This window comes from Trematomus bernacchii, unplaced genomic scaffold (assembly GCF_902827165.1).
Source record: "Trematomus bernacchii unplaced genomic scaffold, fTreBer1.1, whole genome shotgun sequence".
Lineage (NCBI taxonomy): Eukaryota > Metazoa > Chordata > Actinopteri > Perciformes > Nototheniidae > Trematomus > Trematomus bernacchii.
Genome location: NW_022987839.1, coordinates 3,858,440 through 3,875,717, shown reverse-complemented (window position 1 = coordinate 3,875,717; position 17,278 = coordinate 3,858,440). Strand labels below are relative to the sequence as shown.

Sequence of the window (17,278 nt, the reverse complement as noted above, 5' to 3'; positions counted from 1 at the left end):
ACATAGCTTGGATGTCCCCCATCATTCCTATTGGCTCCTGGCGGAATCTGGTTAGTACTCCTAAAAGGCTGTTAGTGAGATCAGGACCCTGCACCAGTTCTGAGTTTAAGAATGTGCCTTTGAATGATGCTCCACAGTCAAAGACCACTTTGAGTTTTATTTTCTTGGGGTGGTAGACCCCATGATGAGGTATATACCAGATTTTACCCTCCTTTTGCTTCAGCTGCCCCTGTGGCACTTCTTCAGCATAACCTTTGTCAATTACATCACTGAGAAATCTGGTATATTCCTCATGAAATTATGCATTCCTACAAAGCTTTCTTTGCAGGCTGGAGAGACGTTGCTCAGCAACGTGGCGATTATCTGGCATTGAGACATCATTCCTCCTGAAAGGTAATCTTAGACTGTAGTGTCCATCCACAATGTTTGATGAGTCTTTTGCTATTTGCATAAATTGCTTGTCCTCTGCTGACATTTCTTTTGTGTCCCGTTAGGCCTTTTCACAGAAGTCTGTGTTGTATTGTGTGATCAGTAACTCCTGTAAATTTACCAAAGAAATTCTGTTCACGGAGATGGAATTGCTGTCCTTTGCGATTCCTCCTCTCAGCGGGCCATTGACCACCCATCCCAGTAAAGTCCTGCATGCGTATGGGCCTTCTCCTTGGCTATTAATCATTTCTAGCGGTTCCATAACTTTGGGTGCATTGGTACCAATCAACATGCCGATTTCGGCATCAATGGTAGGGAGTTTGATTTGACTGAGGTATGGCCACTTTGATAGATCCTTTTGATTGGGAATGTAATGTCTGGTGACAGGCATGATTTTCTGGGTGTAGATTTCTGGGAGAGGGATGAACCTGTTGCCATGTAGCTCACTCACTTCCAGTCCTGTGATGATATGACTGCTCACAGTCTTTTCTTGGCCCATGGTGCGAAGAAGGATGTTTGTTTTCTTTCCCGACATGTTGAGCTGGTTCATGAGCTTGCTTGTGCAGAATGAAGCTGTACTTCCAGGGTCAAGGAATGCATACGTTTGAATAATTTGATTTCCTTTGTTAGATTTTACTTTAACAGTCACAATAGATAACACACACTCCTCTTCCACTTCATCGGCCCCAATATGCCCACATGCTTTTAGAATAGCCTTCTCTCCGGTCCTTGAGGTTTCAGACCTTTCACCTCTTTCCAATTTCCTTTCCTTTTCTTTTCCTATATGGAGCACAGTAGGGTGAGATTGGTTGCACACTTTACACGTTAAGCGGTTATTGCAGTTTTTGCTCATGTGACCTGGTACAAGACAACCAAAGCAGATTCCTCTTTCCTTTATGAAGCTTATCTTTTCTTTGTGCATTTTCTTTTTGAGTGAGAAACATGCATCCATTGTATGTCCACCTGAACAGTACAAACAGGAAGCTTGGGAGGTGCTGCTGTGAGGCTGGGGAGATGTGGACTGGCAGTCAATGTTTGTTAGTGGCAAAGCTGCTGCTAGTGGATTTTGGCCTCTTGTTAATACTTGCTTTGAAGCCCAGCTTTGCTGTGTTGACAGTTTGGTCCTGTATACAGCCAAAGACAGGGTCTGTTAATATTTTGACATGATGCTCAATGAACTTGACAAGGTCGCTGAATTTGACCTTGCTGTGCCGCCTTTCCATTAGCCTGTAGACTTCTGATCGCCACCTCTCTCTGAGTTTGTATGGTAACTTTGTAAGCAAGGATTTAAGATTTGTAGAAAGATCCAATTCCTCCATGTAGGTGATTTCCTCCATTGCATTACAGCATCCTCTTAAGTACAATGCAAAGGCCTGTAAAGCCTTGGGGTCCTCATGTTTAAATTTGAGACCATGACAGGGCTTTTTCAATGTATGCATTAGCAATTTTAAACTCATTGCCATAATGTTCTTGAAGAAGTTCTTTAGCCTTTTGGTATCCCCTTTCTGGATCCATGTATAGGCAGGTTCTGACCAGTTCACGACACTGCCCCCTGGTGTACTGTTCCAAATAGTACAGCCGGTCTTTACCACAGACAGTCTTAAGGCCCTGACACACCAGGCCGTATTCGGCCGTCTTCGGTTGTCTGGCGACGACGCGTTCCTTGTCGCCCAAAGTCAATTTGGTGTGTCCCGAACCCTCGGCCGTGACACGCCTTATTTGGCCTTTCACGGTCGACACACGGCCGATTCAACATGTTGAATCGGCCAAAATACGGACACAAGCTATCGGGCCAAGAAACCACTCTGATCAGCTGTTCAGCTAGCAAATGAGAAGCAAAACGGAAGTGAGGGACGTAAACAAACGATTTAAAAAGGCACAGGACAGCAGCTAAACCCCAGCAGGTGATACTTAAAGACATCAAACATAGCCCTTAAATGTCCTCTCTTACCTCCCACACATAGCAGGGACATCTCTGATATCGGCGGGAGCTTCCCCGGCTGTCCTCTGCTGAGAGCTCCGTGATTTGTTTGGTCAAGTCCGGTTTTTCATCTCATCGGTTTATTTGTCAGTATAAAGTTGCAGGATTAGTCTCAAGTACCTCAACATTGTCCTTAAGTACAGTGTCTAAGTAAATGAGATACTGTCTACTGCTGTTCATTTACCTATTGTGAGTCGCCTCGGATAAAAGCATCACATGGAAATGTAAATTTAGCAAGAAGTGGCCATTATTACATTACTACATTGCTGACTCAATAAACTACACACCCGCCAGAACACTGCGATCATCAGATGCAGGTCTATTAACTGTGATTTTATAGTATGTCTGCACTTTATGTGCTCATTTCATCATTCATGTATTTTTATATTCTAAAACATGTTTTCGATGGACGAGAGTGAAAATGGAACGCACACGCTATTTGTTTGTTTATATCAGTCTGTTCTTCTTCTCTGTCTTCCGGTTGTTGCCTATTTTGAATGACGAATACACACTACCGCCGCCTGCTGGTAAGGAGAGTTATTGCCACTCACGCATGCGCAGTTCGTACGTGCTCGGCTGAAGTCTTTGCGGTGTGTTCCAGTGCGACACATGGCCAAGATGCAGGAGAACTCGGCGATGGAACTGTCGGTGTCGGCGAGTTCTCTGGTGACTGCCTGGTGTGTCAGGGCCTTTAGCTTCAATGGCATGCTCAAAGGCCCTTAGAAAGGATCGGTACTCAACTGGATCTCCTTCAAAGACCTTGATGTCCTTTTGGGGTAACAAGGAATGGTGTTGTTGCAGAACTAGAGAAGCAGTAATGTCATTCTGTTTTTGTAATATGCTGTACAGAGTTGTGTCTCTTATGGAGTTTTCTTGAGTTGTTGGCTCACCTTTTCCATGTGATTGTGTTGGTTTCAAAGTGGGGTTTTGTGATGCCTTTGACTTCTCTGGAGCAGGATGGTGCAGTGAGTATCTATACTGGAGTCCTTCCTTTGGTCGCACACCTTGTATATGCACTCTTTTATCCTTTGTGTACTCCTCTTCCTTTGCAGAGATTACATCCTTTTTTTTTCTTTGTTCATAATATTCGTTCATTCCATCCATTGTTGGCTGTTTGCCTTGAGTTTCCAAAATGTTGAATACAGAGATTTTAGCATCAGTAGCTTCTAACTGGGATTGCAGCTCCAAAGTTTCCTTTCTTTTCCTTAGTTGCTCCCTTCTTCTTCGTATTGACGGAGCTTCCAGATGAGAGAGATGAGGAGTCATTTATGGCGCATTTCCATTGCAGCGCGTAGCTCGCTTTAAGCGTGCCGTGTCGTGCCGTCCCCTTTTTTGGTTGTGCTTCCACTAGGCCTCGTTCCGGCGCGGCACGGCGCGGGGCCACTTTTTCCCCTCTTTTCTGGCCCTAGAAAATTGTGGTTCTATCGGGGCCAACAAACAGGGCTGAGTCGGGCTGAGTATGCTAAACTAGAGAGAGGAGCGCTGGCAAGAGGGCTAGAACTACAACAAGATGGACATATTTGACCGTGATTTAATTGTAATACACGTTTCAAAATGATGCCGAAGTAACAACATACTGATACCGGTTAGTAAAAACCATGAATTAATGCTTTGTCAAGTCTGCAGACAGACGGCAGGCGAAAAACCTTTTAAAATTCGTGTTTTTCTAGATGGAGATTGGCTAAGCTAACGCAGTATATGCCCCGACCGTCCACACTCACAACAACGGCCTATACAGACATAAATACAGCAGCGACTGTATTCACCATGACACAGGCAGTCTGTGGTGTGTACTTGTTTAACTTTTGTCGAGTTTCTGAACATATATAAGGAGCTGTGAGCTCTGAGTGCTCACAGCTAACGGCTGTGTTGTGTTTCTGGATTTCTCATTGAAGATGACGTCACGGCTCCGCCTACACTGCGTTACTATAGTAACTACCCCAGTTCCTAAACTGTAATGGAAGCGCAGCATGAAGTGAGTCGGCCCTGTTAAGGCCCAACGCGGCCAAGCCGTACCGAGCCGTACCGAGTGTGGCCGAGGCCGACCGTGTAGTGGAAATGCGCCATTAGACAGCGGGAAGTGGCAGCAGCTGAGTAGGGAGGGGGCAGGGAGCCAACAGGCTGTGCAGGTGCAACTGATGTAAAGATGACCTTGATGTAACTTCTGTCCTGGACATCTAATGTTGACAGCAAGTTGGTGAATTAATTCCCAAACTCAGCATCCATGAATTGGAGCCTGAAATCCCCTTCTATACCACACTGCCTCTTAATTTGCTGTGTGAGTTCAGTGACAGACTCTGGAATCCCATCTGGAAGGATCAATCTCTGGGAACTGTTTTCTCCTAAAATGATTCTGAGCTTCACTGGAGTAGCCATGCCACGGCAGTCTGTGAAAGAGGGATGAGAAAATTAGCCTACATGTTATACAGAACTTTTTTTTTTCAAGGGATGCACAAGGGTTCATCTTAATTTCAACAGAGCAATGAGAGGACAAAATAACCATTCAACGTTAAATCTGTCGGTGACCTCATATGTCTATGTGTCTTTTTAATGTCACCATTCTGAGAGGTCCAACAAAGTAGTCTGCCAAAGGATAGTCATCTGCCAGTTCCCCAAGCTCAACCAAAACAGTTTCTCTTGCTGGACTCAGCTCAAAGGCTCTGAAATGCTCCCTATACCACCCACAAAGCCTTCTCACCATGAAACATAGTCTCTCCTGTACAATGCAAATCTGAAGAATCTCTCCAAAGTCAGGCAGTCCACTTGTAGACCCATGAGCAACTATCATCCCATTTCTGAATGTTACCCCTTTGCTTGACACACACACTTATCAACATAAATGAAAGTTAAGTTACACAGAGAACTCGCAATATTGCTGTAAATTAAGACTCATCTGCTTTCTTTTTTTACACCGAACCTTATCAGTCTCCTTATCAGACAGAAGTTGACGAATTACTTAGTTATATCCAAACCAATTCAACAGAGTTCTTCAATTTAAAAGACATGGATCCAGCCTAAGTGCTAAGCTTTAAAACTGAATGAACAAATCACATTACATAATGTGATGACAGAACTGTAAACAGAATTAACATTGCTTTTTATTTAAAATATATAAATAATATTTCACATCAAAAGAAACAGCACCATGGTTGTTTTATTGTAGCTGAAACTTTAACAAAATAAATAACTCAGTTACCTCTAATCATTAACCCATGTTTGTATAATTGTGTTAACTCCGTGTGTTGCTGCTTGCTTACATAATACCTGACGTGGAAACGTTACTCGTGGAGGGGGCTACAGAGCTACTGCATTTCTGTCTGAGTGTGGTGTACTTTTGCAAGATGTTTAGACAAATTGCTCTCTGCCGTGTGTGTGTGTGTGTGTGTGTGTGTGTGTGTGTGTGTGTGTGTGTGTGTGTGTGTGTGTGTGTGTTGCATGTAGCAGCCGCGTGTGTAAACTGCCCCGCCCCCTCGCACACAGACGCTAGATTGGAAAGATCGAAAATACTCAAAATAATCATAGACGCCTTTTGCGTATTAAAAACGGAGTTGGCGAAACTAAAACTGCAATATAATGTTTGTGTAGCATAATACATACATATGTTTTGTGTGTCTCCAGTACCGATACAAAGACTGATAACATTGGAGCTTAACGGTACCAGAGTCTTTAATAATTAATTCCCGGGACTCCTTTGATTAATACCGGGGCTCGGTACCCATCCCTACTGAATTGTTACATTATCCTATATTACTCAAAGTTGAAGAGCTTGTTTTTGCCACTGACAGGCACACGTATATAAAATCGAGGAATATTAAGGAAACGTTGCCGATTTTCAGCCGGCTCTTTGTCACTGCAGTGCAGGCAGCATGCAGGTTACTGGCCCGGGGATGCAGTGACACAGAGCCGAACATAACTATATGCTGAGCAGGGAGAGCTAGCGGAGAGACAGAGAGTGCGACTACCGACACTGGCAGAGCGGCACCCGTCACGTAACATTAACTGCCGAGCGAAAACCACAGTGGCAGTCAGCTCCGCATGGCAGCTAGCTTGGCAGCTAATTTACGTGACGCAGCCGAATAACGGCGCAACATTCCTTTGTAAAAGGGGCTGATATTACTGACATATAAGCGTCTGGGGTAGCACACTTTGTTTAACTTTTTCAGGGTAATGCTACCGTCATTTAGTTTTCAATCCTGATATCCTATATTTGAACCATCTCCCTAACTGGCAGTTACACAGACTAGCTAGTTAACAACGTTAGCTTTAGCATGTTCGTCGGCTCATTCAGCTTTTTAAGTGAGATAAAAAATAACACTAAATAACAAATTAACTATCAACGTTACCACAATATCGCTCATGGACTAGCAATTGATGACATTTATTAACAGCTTCACAGTTAGATGACAATGTTTTCTGCTTACCTCCTCCAACTTTCGCCAACGGTCTTTCTTGTCTCAACGATCCTCTCTCGCGATGATGATGGTTAAGTTTACGGTTACGCCAAAATATCGCGAGTGCACACAGGATGCAGGGAAAAACCTTTCCCGCCAGATCGCGGTCAAAATAAAACAATGGCAGAGTTCTCTCTTAATACATCCATGGAAGTGTCCAAGAACAGTCGTTTCACATCTTTACAACCGTGAACATTTAAAAGTAGATTGATTTTTGTCTCTGTTTACATTAGTTGGTATCCAGTTTATTGGTGGTTATACCGCCACCTTCTGCTCTGGAGTGGGGAATCATATGTACCCTAATCCCTTTGTCTCAGTTTATCTCAACATGAATGAATCTAATAAATGTGAAGTTGTTGCGATTCATGCAAACCATACATGTTTTCATCACGTTCATCTTGGAAACATGAAATTATTACGTTGAAAATACATGTTACATTTTATTTGATGTAACAACCAGCCAAAGTCCTTTTTTTGAGTGTACTTAGCTCCTGCTCCTCCTCCTCCAAAGCATGCTTGGTCCTTAATGAAGTTAGTTTTGCCATTAGCGCAGCTTTCTCTGCTTCTGCACGGATGCGAGCAGATGAACTTGATGAACGTTCACTTCTTTGAGATCTTTTGGAGACTCCAGACGCACTTTCCCAAAGAGAATCCTCCTTTCCTGTTGACAGCCATCTTGTCACAAAAATAATAAACTCTTCAATGCTAGTCAATTTCAATTGAAACCAAGCTTCACTCTCACGTTTTTCTTCTTCCTCGTTTAAAAGTATGTGATATGACAAGTGAGTCTTTAAAACTTTACGTCAAAGCATTATTGACCATATTCTCCTGCACTTCCTCTGCATTCATGCGGTCCTCCGTTAACTCCTTAATAATGTTGCTTCTGCGCGTAAGGTGTCCCAATCTGGCTTGTCTGGATAAACGCAGGCTTGAAACATCATCCCCCTCCATTTGGGCTTCAGTTGGACTCAGATTTGCCACAGCTGCTCCAATCAGTTCCTTTTCATTCATTTTGCTGATTATTTTCCACTTTTATATCAGCATTTATGAATCGGCACACTTTAGAAAGTTATTTTCTGATAGTTCAATGCTGTAGTGTGTCTGCTTGCGCCGTTCAGTAATTATATTACACGGCGGACATCCAAATTAAATAATTCCGTTTCAATGTCCATCAAAGTCACTCCAATAGTGCTCCTTAATTAAGATATGTGTCTTTCTTAACGGAATAATTTCAATCCATCCAGTTCTTTCCACAATTTGTAGACTTTTGAGACTTCTGAACTTTATTTACCCCTGTGGCGTTTCCTGGTTTGCGCAGTCTCCATTGTTCCTTTGTCTGGATGCCGCTGCTCCTTCACAAACTTTTCCTCCGGTTTTTTATCCAAAAGCACGTTTTTAGACTGTTGTAGTGACCACGATATCCATTTGTTTTTTGTCCTTTGTTTGTGATTCACTCGTGGGGCTGACCCAGGGCCGGCCCGCCACACTGGCGTTATAGATTTTCGCCTAGGGCGCTGAACTGTAGAGGGAGCGCAGGGGTGTTTTTTTTTTTTTTATATGTATATATTATTATTTTTGTAGGCGCCACCCAGATTATTATTCTTTTAGGCGCCCCTCAGATCAGGATTCATATGTTTTTTTGAGAATATGAAAAATAAAACGTAGGGGCGCCCCAAACACTGCACCACCCCTCTCTATGTTTTCTTTGGTTCTGTCCATTTGTGTTTCGCGTGTCGCGCACGCTCACGGCTTGAACGAGAATTAGAACTTCACTGAATCACAACATGAAGAGGGGCAACACAGCTAAAATCTCGCCTAGGGCTGCAAATTGTCTAGAGCCGGCCCTGGGCTGACCGACGAATAGACGCTTGTAGTTTGAGAGAAAAAATATAAATGTCCAGATGCGATTGAAAAAGTAAGATAGTTTATTCCAAAAAAGGCAAAAATAAATAAACATTTTTAAACAAACTATTTGCTAGTGATGTTACGTATTGCGCCGAGGCTTCGGAGCGTGTGTCGAGTAATCCCCGAAGCTTTTTGTGAAGCATGTATCGCTGCCTGTCGATACCACGTGACTGCTTCAGGAAGCGATTCAGATCGGTTGAACCGTTGAACCACAACGCTCATAATACCCATGGATGTATAATAAGAACCATATTACCCCTCCTGTGCCCGGGCCCGCTGGTGACACGATGGAATTAAAAGAGCTCAGACCCTCACTTATATAGAGGTCGGAACATGTAAGTAAGTATAAATAGATACAAGCATAAATAAATGAAGGAATAAAAACATGAATAAATACAGGAATAAATATGGTGCAGTGTTTTCAGGGAGATTCAGCGTGTGTGCTGTGGCTCAGCTGGAAAGCAGTTGACTCACGACCGCAGGGTCCCAGGTTCAACGACTGAACAATACGTATTTTTTGTTGTTTATAAAAGCTACAGCTAAATGAGATAATGTAGTTAATAAATGTATTCTTTGATATGGTTTAGCCTTTCTCAGGCTACAACATGGTTAAGTTTATGAATATTATTAAGGAATACAAATCCCTCTTTGCAATGTTTACCAGCCTCCTTAGGCTTTTCAATCACAATCATTCAACTGGAATAAAAACAATATTGTTAACATGAAAATATGGTTGTATGTTCGTTGTTTAGAGTTATTCTAAGGCTTTACTCATTGGGAACTCGGTATGAGATAGAGCACACTGTTGAGATGTCCAATCTGCCTGTTTTACACACTTTGACCAACAGGGGGTTTGTGCCCATGATGAAGCCTCATGAGATGAACCCTTTTGTGAACCAAGTGGCTGGAAAGCTTCAAAGCTTCATCTCGCCATCACTACTATTTGCCATATAAACTGCTATTTCAATGTTAAAGGCACAAGAACCAAGCTGTGACGCTCCCAACCAGCAAGGTCTAAAAACTGTTTGCTTCAGTCAGCCACACCAGTAGGCTGCAGCACCTCTCCTTTTATGCTGCAGCATCTCGACCTGCAGAGTAACACACTCAAATTAAATAATAAATAATATACACCACAGAATCTCAGGTTATGTACTGTAAAAAGATAAGATAATATAATCTAAGGAAATGGCTCCTACAACTTGTATTAAACAACTTACAGTAATTACAGTACTCTGGAGAAAGACTATGGTGAACTGATAAAGGAGAAAAGGATGATAAAAGCGAGACAACAGACAGGAGGAAGAGAGATGGAGCAAATACAGGATCAGTCAGCGGGGGGCCCAAAATCTGTAATACATTAAAATGATGTAAAATTAACTCAATTATAGTAAAATTAACTCAATTATAGTAAACTTAACTCAATTAGAGTACAGTGATTAATGCTTGAGCCAAACTAAACTCTTAAAAAAGAGTCTGTATTTACTTTGGTTTAATTAACTTAATGTTCCCACACACTCATTTCATTAGTTGCTCAATTTAACAGCAAATGACTGCATGGATACAGAGAAAAGCCAAATCTACCTAGTAACTGATCCGGCTTTTAGTGAGTAAAATACCCCCCGGATAGTGAGCTAAATCAGATTATTTAGATAATCAGATTGCCCCTCTTTTTCAAACAAAAGTTACTTAAGAAATTAAAAATAAAACTATGGGAATCAAGAAAAAAAGACAAGCCATTCGGTAAATGTCCCAAAGAAAAGTTGGTCGTAAACATTTAGTTTAAAAAAATGCTATCACAATTACAAAGGGATTGTTTCAACAATGTATACGATGTGATAAAATGCACTACGTTACAATATATGCAATATGATACGAATGTGATACGCTACACCACACTACGATGCGATATGATATGAAAATACTTTTATGTGAGATCAAGTCAACAAGAACAAACATAACATTACAATCACTGAAGACAATATGTTTAAGACTCTTTAACACACATTTAATCTGGGATTACCTCTGCATTTTCAAGATTGATTGGAGCACAAAAGAGCTCTTTACAGGCTTACTGGGACCCTGAATCTGCTTAGATGGCAACAATTCATTTTTACTGATCAGCACATGGTAGGGATCAGAGACAATGTGGTCGGCAAGCCTTAGTATATTATGTTAGGTTGATTTATAGAGCTATTTTAAGGGTTGACCTACAATCTTTAAGCAGATTTTCAATTGGTTGAGCCGTTTTGACCTTAAAGGTCCCCTATTATACTGTTTTTCATCAATATATTATAGGTCTCAGATATATACAGAACATGTGTTTGGCTCCAAATACCAAACAGATCATTGCAGCATCCCATAATCCCCTCTGTTTCAGCCCTGTTTCAAAAGTGCTGATTCTCTGTCTGTTACTTTAGATGAAAATAAGGAGCCCCTCCCCACGCCCCTCTGAGAGAGATTTGGTTAAAAAGAACACAATGGTGCTCTAGGAAGAGATTCAGGTGATAAGGGGGGGTCACCTTGGTTGCTGATTGGCTAATAGTTACACAAGCCAAAACATCGTTATGACATCATAAAGTGGCCAAAATCTGATCAGCTCATTTTCAGACAGGTTTTTATATAAATGGATCAGGACAAAAAGAGAGAGAATCTTTTTTCCTGAAACTTTCAGAGTCTCTTTACACAGAAGGGACACATGTTGATGTAGAAGAGACATGAAAAAGTGGATTTTGCATAATAGGTGACCTTTAATATTGCAATACTGTAAATCACTCAGAATCACAGATGTTAAAAAACAGACTCACATTGCAGCAGTTGAAGGCCAGCTGCAGGAAGTCGGGCGGACAGTCTCCCACCATGTGCTGGAACGTGTGATAGTCCAGGCCGAAGTTCTGCAGGAGGGGAAAGAACACGGAGAGACAGACAGATTTGGATATATGAATGTTAAACAGGAAATTGGTATTTATGATTCTAGAAGTGGGATAAAGACAGAGATGGACAGAGCGTCATCAGATGTTTGACATCCCGCAACTCTCCTGCCAAAACCCGCTCTGTGTCAAACTAATCCCTCGGACACGGCCCTGCTGACTGCCAAGTTCACATTTTGTCGACTAAAATATTAGAAAACACAGGCTGTGAGATGGAGAAAATGCTCTGCTGGTTTCAAAAAAGGACGTTTTATATAGAAAGACACACACACAAAAATATCCAAAGGGTATTCGTGCAATTAAGTGTATGAAAAACAAGTCAAAAGAAGACATTTTTTGAAGCCATTGATATTTGAATGATTATCAAAATGTGCCTCTTAAAGGTAGGGTAGGTAAGTTTGAGAAACCGGCTCGAGATACACTTTTTGTTATATTCCATGGAATGCTCTTAACATCCCGATAGCAATGAATATCTTAAGTGCTTTGACAAAAAATCCATAACAAAATGTAATCTGTGGAAGCCGTAGTACTGTAAAAAGTACGACCAATCATTTTAGCCGGCCCGGCTAAAATAACTGGATGGCCTACCTGCCTGTCAGCCTTCCATCGGGGCACAAACTTATCTCGTGCCCTCATTGGTCATGTGCGCGTTCGTGTGTGTTGGAGGAGGGGCTCTGTAAGGAAGTGGCAGATTTTCTCCGGTTGTGTATTTTCAAATTCTAGCGATCTCGAGCTGGTTTCTCAAACTTACCTACCCTACCTTTAATAGCAATAGCCCACATTTGTAAAAAATAGTTTTAAAAAGGCTCCCTTAAGTTCAGTTAATAAATGATTGTGATGTTTATACTAAGCAGTAAAATTGATTAACAAATCCCTCTCTGTTAGATGACATTTCCACAAATACTAATATTGTATATTATAAGATATAATGGATCTATAATATCTGCCAGACGACAAATATTACCCAGGTTGTGTTTATAAAAATCAACTCCCTATTCTTGGAGAATCTAAAAAAACAAAAGTACTCTAAGCTCCTCAGAATCATGTGAATGTTGCACAGTATCAACAGGGTGTGAATTATCATGTGACACCAACAGATCAAGCTGTGTACAAAGCAAACATGCAGAAGGAGTGATCACAGGGTGAGACATGGGTGAGAGGAGGATGAGGACTCACCTCTGTGCGGGGGAGGAAGTCAGGGTCGGCCTGCACCCTCGCTATGATCTCACACAGGACGATCCCATAGGAGAACACATCGGCCTGGAGACAGATACACATGAAGTCACGAAATCAACAAAAACGTCTTGTTGATATAACGTGAAACATTTGTGGGGATATTATTAAAATTGTACCAAACATTCTGAACTCCCCATTTGAAATATAAACTCTTATTTACACACATTTCCAGATATACTATGATAAATGGAAACTGTGCGTCTGTATTTCAACAGATCTTTTTCCATTTTATTATTTAACTACTTTAATAGTAATCCAGACAATTCATACAGACAAGGTACAACATAATAAATTAGTTGGTTATAGCTGGAGGGCAGAAAGTAATAATAATATATTCTTAAAAAAGGCCTATTAAGAAAATAGCCCTCCAGTTATCCAATCACATCGCCCCTGGTCAAGACCTCAATTGTCACGGCAAAATAACTACGAACTTCATGATAAACATTCTCCAAACTATAGGAAAACAACAATTAAAACTGAAAAAAGTATATCTTTCAAGTCTCCAGGTAGGAATCCAACAAAGACAACCACAGTTTAAGTTTAAAACAGAAGTAATTTAACCCTTTTTGAGATTATTATCTTCACCATTTTAGCTTATTTCACTAATTGCCACTTTAGTTTGGAGGTGAACGTGTGGGACTACCTTCTCGTTGTACGGCTCGTCTCTCAGAACCTCTGGAGCCATCCAGAAAGGAGAACCAACCACGGACAGTTTCTCCACTTCGGCACTAAACACACACACACACACACAGAGATTATGAACAACAGGTTAATGCATTTGGTCTATTGTTGAATAAGAAGCCGTTGGAGACAGATGATTAATCTTCAGAAGCTTTGAGTCGACTCGTGAACTTTGTGTTTGTGGTGAGGTAGTGGAATAAAACTGTGTAGGAAGAGAAGACTTGATGTTAATTTTGTTGAGAGCGTTTGTGGGAGTGTGTGAAGGAATGTCTTTAATCTGCCTCTGTCATGTCAATAGGAACGAACTGATAGATAAAAGGAGCCGATGAGTACACTCTGTTCTGGCTTTTCTTAATCAAAATGACCCGCTTGCTCTGTGTATTCAACCTAGTATGAACACATCATTGGACTTTTAAGTTTTACCAGTGCCGAGAACGACTGCTGTCTCAATAGGTTTTTACAAGTCGGTTTAATGACTCCTAATCGCTAATCCTTTAAATTCAGAAGCTTTTTCTTTGTATGGATTACGTTTGAGTAAGACCAGTTTAATATCAAATCTGTGTGCAAAGTAGATGTGTCACTTCCTAGTAAACCCAACCTCCTTATACATAGTAAAAGTAATAGGTGTGGCTACATTCAGTGCATTATTCCTACATGTTTTACCAAGCAACATACACGAGGTGTACAGGGTTATATATATTCACATTAGGCTAAGTCGTATCAACTCTGTTCCCAAAGACATTTCAGAAAACGATCTCCCCCCGTCATTACGCTAGTACACCGATAGTATCCCCCTGTTATCAAAACACTAAGGTTGAGAATGTGAACTCTACAGCCTGCTATTAATGTCAGTGCCAGACACGTGTTAATAAATAACCGTGCGCCTGGCATGAGGACGAGGAAAACTCTCACAAATAGCTGTCGGAACAAAAACATCGCAGAACAATAACAAGCGCACTATGGTGAATAATTGATCAAATTAGGAAAAAAAACCTACTTTAGCATTTAGCATTAACCGAATTAAAAACATCATGAATGCGAAAACTATTTTTATGAGAGTATTTTTGTTTTGGAGCTAAAAAAATGGTTTTGCTGACGAAACCTGGTAACGTTTTGATCACTAGGGGGCAGATGAAATATCAAAGGTTCACTACCACACCAAATTCACAAGACTAGATTATTAAATTATTATTCTTTACATACAAATAAACAATGGTCTTGTCACACATGAAGCAGACATAGCATTAGCATTTAGTTGAAGTCGTGTATCACCACCTCACAAGTCCTATTTTCGCTTTTTTTAACTGCTAAATGCTCAAATTAAATGTTGGGACACTGACTAGTTCTCCGTTTACTGTCTGTTGATTGGCAGGAAGTTTACAACACGTGGGCCCTCGGGAGCTGGTTAACACTTGGACTCAAATGAAGACTAATTGTGCCGCTTAAAACCAAATACTTTATCTAAAAGAGGCTACACAGCTCTGTAGCAAAAGTCGGGTGATGGTTATTCATGATTTATGTAATGCATAGTAAAGCAGTTAGCTTCCAAAAGGTTTCTCTCTTTCGTCAAAATCCTGGACATCATTTAATTTCTGATCTAAGACTGTGTATGTTTATCAGTATTATCTGCTGAACTCCTTACAGATTGGTGGGGATCTTCTCTGCCAGGCCGAAGTCTCCCACCACTGCTGAGTAACCGTTGTCCTCACACTTTATCAGGCAGTTCTGCAAAAACATTATCAATATTATCACATGTTCAGTTGAGGAAGTTGAGACACCAAGAAAGAAAATGATATTACTGTATCTCTCAAACCTCCACTTCCTGATTGGACTTAAGCTTTCGGTATTATTTTCATTCAAATGTCAGAAAATGGGAATTACCAAGACATTACAAAATGCATTCCTGTAATGTTTGGACTCTTCCTCTTAACCTTAAAAAGGAACTACTCTTAATATACTGTTTTCATTTGTTGCAATACTGTCGTTATTGTACAAACCATGTGTGCAATGCTTACGACTCATTTGGTACCCACGAATACTGATGTGAGCTGACATATATTATATTCCTCATGACTACGGTACTTAATTAATGTGTTTGTAAAAACCGCTCAGTGGGAAGTAGATGAGACTGTGGTAGTACTGGGCTGCTTCCAGTTGTGAATGTTTAACTGTGTAAATGTGATCAAGGCGTTTCTGTTAAAAGAGACTATTGCTCCAAGTGTAACTCCTCCTGAATAAATAAAGGTTGAAGAAAAACTATTGTTCACTTATGTCTTAAAACTGTCACCTTTCCTTTAATGTCTCTGCGTCATAGCCTCTCTTGTACTTGTGAGTGGATTTATAGATTACAACTCCTTTACAACAGAAGGGTATGTCTATATGAAGCTCTATATAGCATGTACACAGACATAATGAGAATATAAAAAGAAAAAAAAGGGTGCTTTGTCCTGTGAGGTGTGAGTCATCAGCAAATGGACTTTGTATTATTTTCAGGAAGTTTAATCTGAGAAGTTAAACCACAACATTTAACCCTCAAACGGCAAAACTGTTGTCCGTCTATAAAACCTAAACCTTTCTTTAATTTCTCTGGGCACTTGTTTTTATTCTTCTACAGATAGACATGAGTTTACAGCAGGGTGCACACTGTCCCTGTTTACTGCCAACATGGCTGTGGGTCAAGTTGGAAAACGACAAGCCTCCTGGTGCAGATTATCACATCTGACTGTGTGTTCTTTACAGAGAGGTCAATGGGGCTAAGAGTGAAAGAGCAAGTGTTAACAGGCCTAGCATCTTTGACATTTGCATCCAACCCAAATCTAAATACAGAGTGTGGCACATTATCCTGGAACCAAGCACAGATAATGAGCTGTCAACAGAGAATATTTGAATATGTACTGTACAATAATCTCCTAAAGGAAACTCTGTGCTCTACAATAAAGCCTGCAGGTCTATTTGCAGCGAGGGTTTCTCCTCTTAACGACCAATTAGCCCGCGTAGCTAACCTTGGAGGTGAGGTCCCGGTGGAATATGCCTTTGGAGTGCAAGTAAGCCAGGCCGCTGGCGATGTCGCAGGCAAGCTTCACCCTCATGGGCCAACTCAGATGCTTGTTTCCGTCTAGAAGCTGCTCCAGGTTTCCACCATTTATGTACTGGAGAAAGACAAATTGAAACACACAGATAAATGAGTAGGTACATATTTGCAAAAATATTGACACACAATAAAGGAACTGATTACATTTGACTTGAATGTATATAACACAATTCCAGTCTTTAATATTAAATAGAATACACTATGATTATTTTCAGGTTCATATTCGTATGTAGTGTCTCTCCTGTGACATGTCTCCATGCTTTAATGTTCAAAAAGCTCTTTATTTTTATCATACTGCCTGTGCTGCAGCACCTCTTTTCACCCTCCGTCTGAAACCAGAGCCCAGTCTGCTCCGATTGGCTAGCTGGCCCACTCTGTTATTGGAGTGCTAGCTATTAGAAGCACACATGTTACATAGTGATGTCACTATGAAGTACAGAAGTAAACAAAGAAACAAAGGAGTCCAATGGAGGGGTTTCAGGTGGGGGGAGGGGGGTTCGGGGAGAGAAGTGTGGGAGAGAGACTTTGGGATTTTAGCCTTAGCAGACCATTTACACACACACAAACTTATAAAACA

The 17,278-nt window shown here is 41.0% G+C and overlaps 1 protein-coding gene across 1 annotated transcript in view; it reads right to left on the bottom strand.

Annotated features, from left to right (window-relative positions):
* Window positions 1-17,278, bottom strand: part of LOC117500203 (dual specificity testis-specific protein kinase 2-like) — a 52,460-nt gene that overhangs the window by 13,049 nt on the left and 22,133 nt on the right. The window contains exons 6-10 of the mRNA XM_034152983.1: window positions 16,613-16,759; window positions 15,253-15,335; window positions 13,573-13,657; window positions 12,870-12,953; window positions 11,571-11,657 (exon numbers count right to left, since the gene is read on the bottom strand). Coding sequence (XP_034008874.1) covers window positions 11,571-11,657; window positions 12,870-12,953; window positions 13,573-13,657; window positions 15,253-15,335; window positions 16,613-16,759 — 486 coding nt within the window. The remainder of the gene's footprint in view (window positions 1-11,570; window positions 11,658-12,869; window positions 12,954-13,572; window positions 13,658-15,252; window positions 15,336-16,612; window positions 16,760-17,278) is intronic.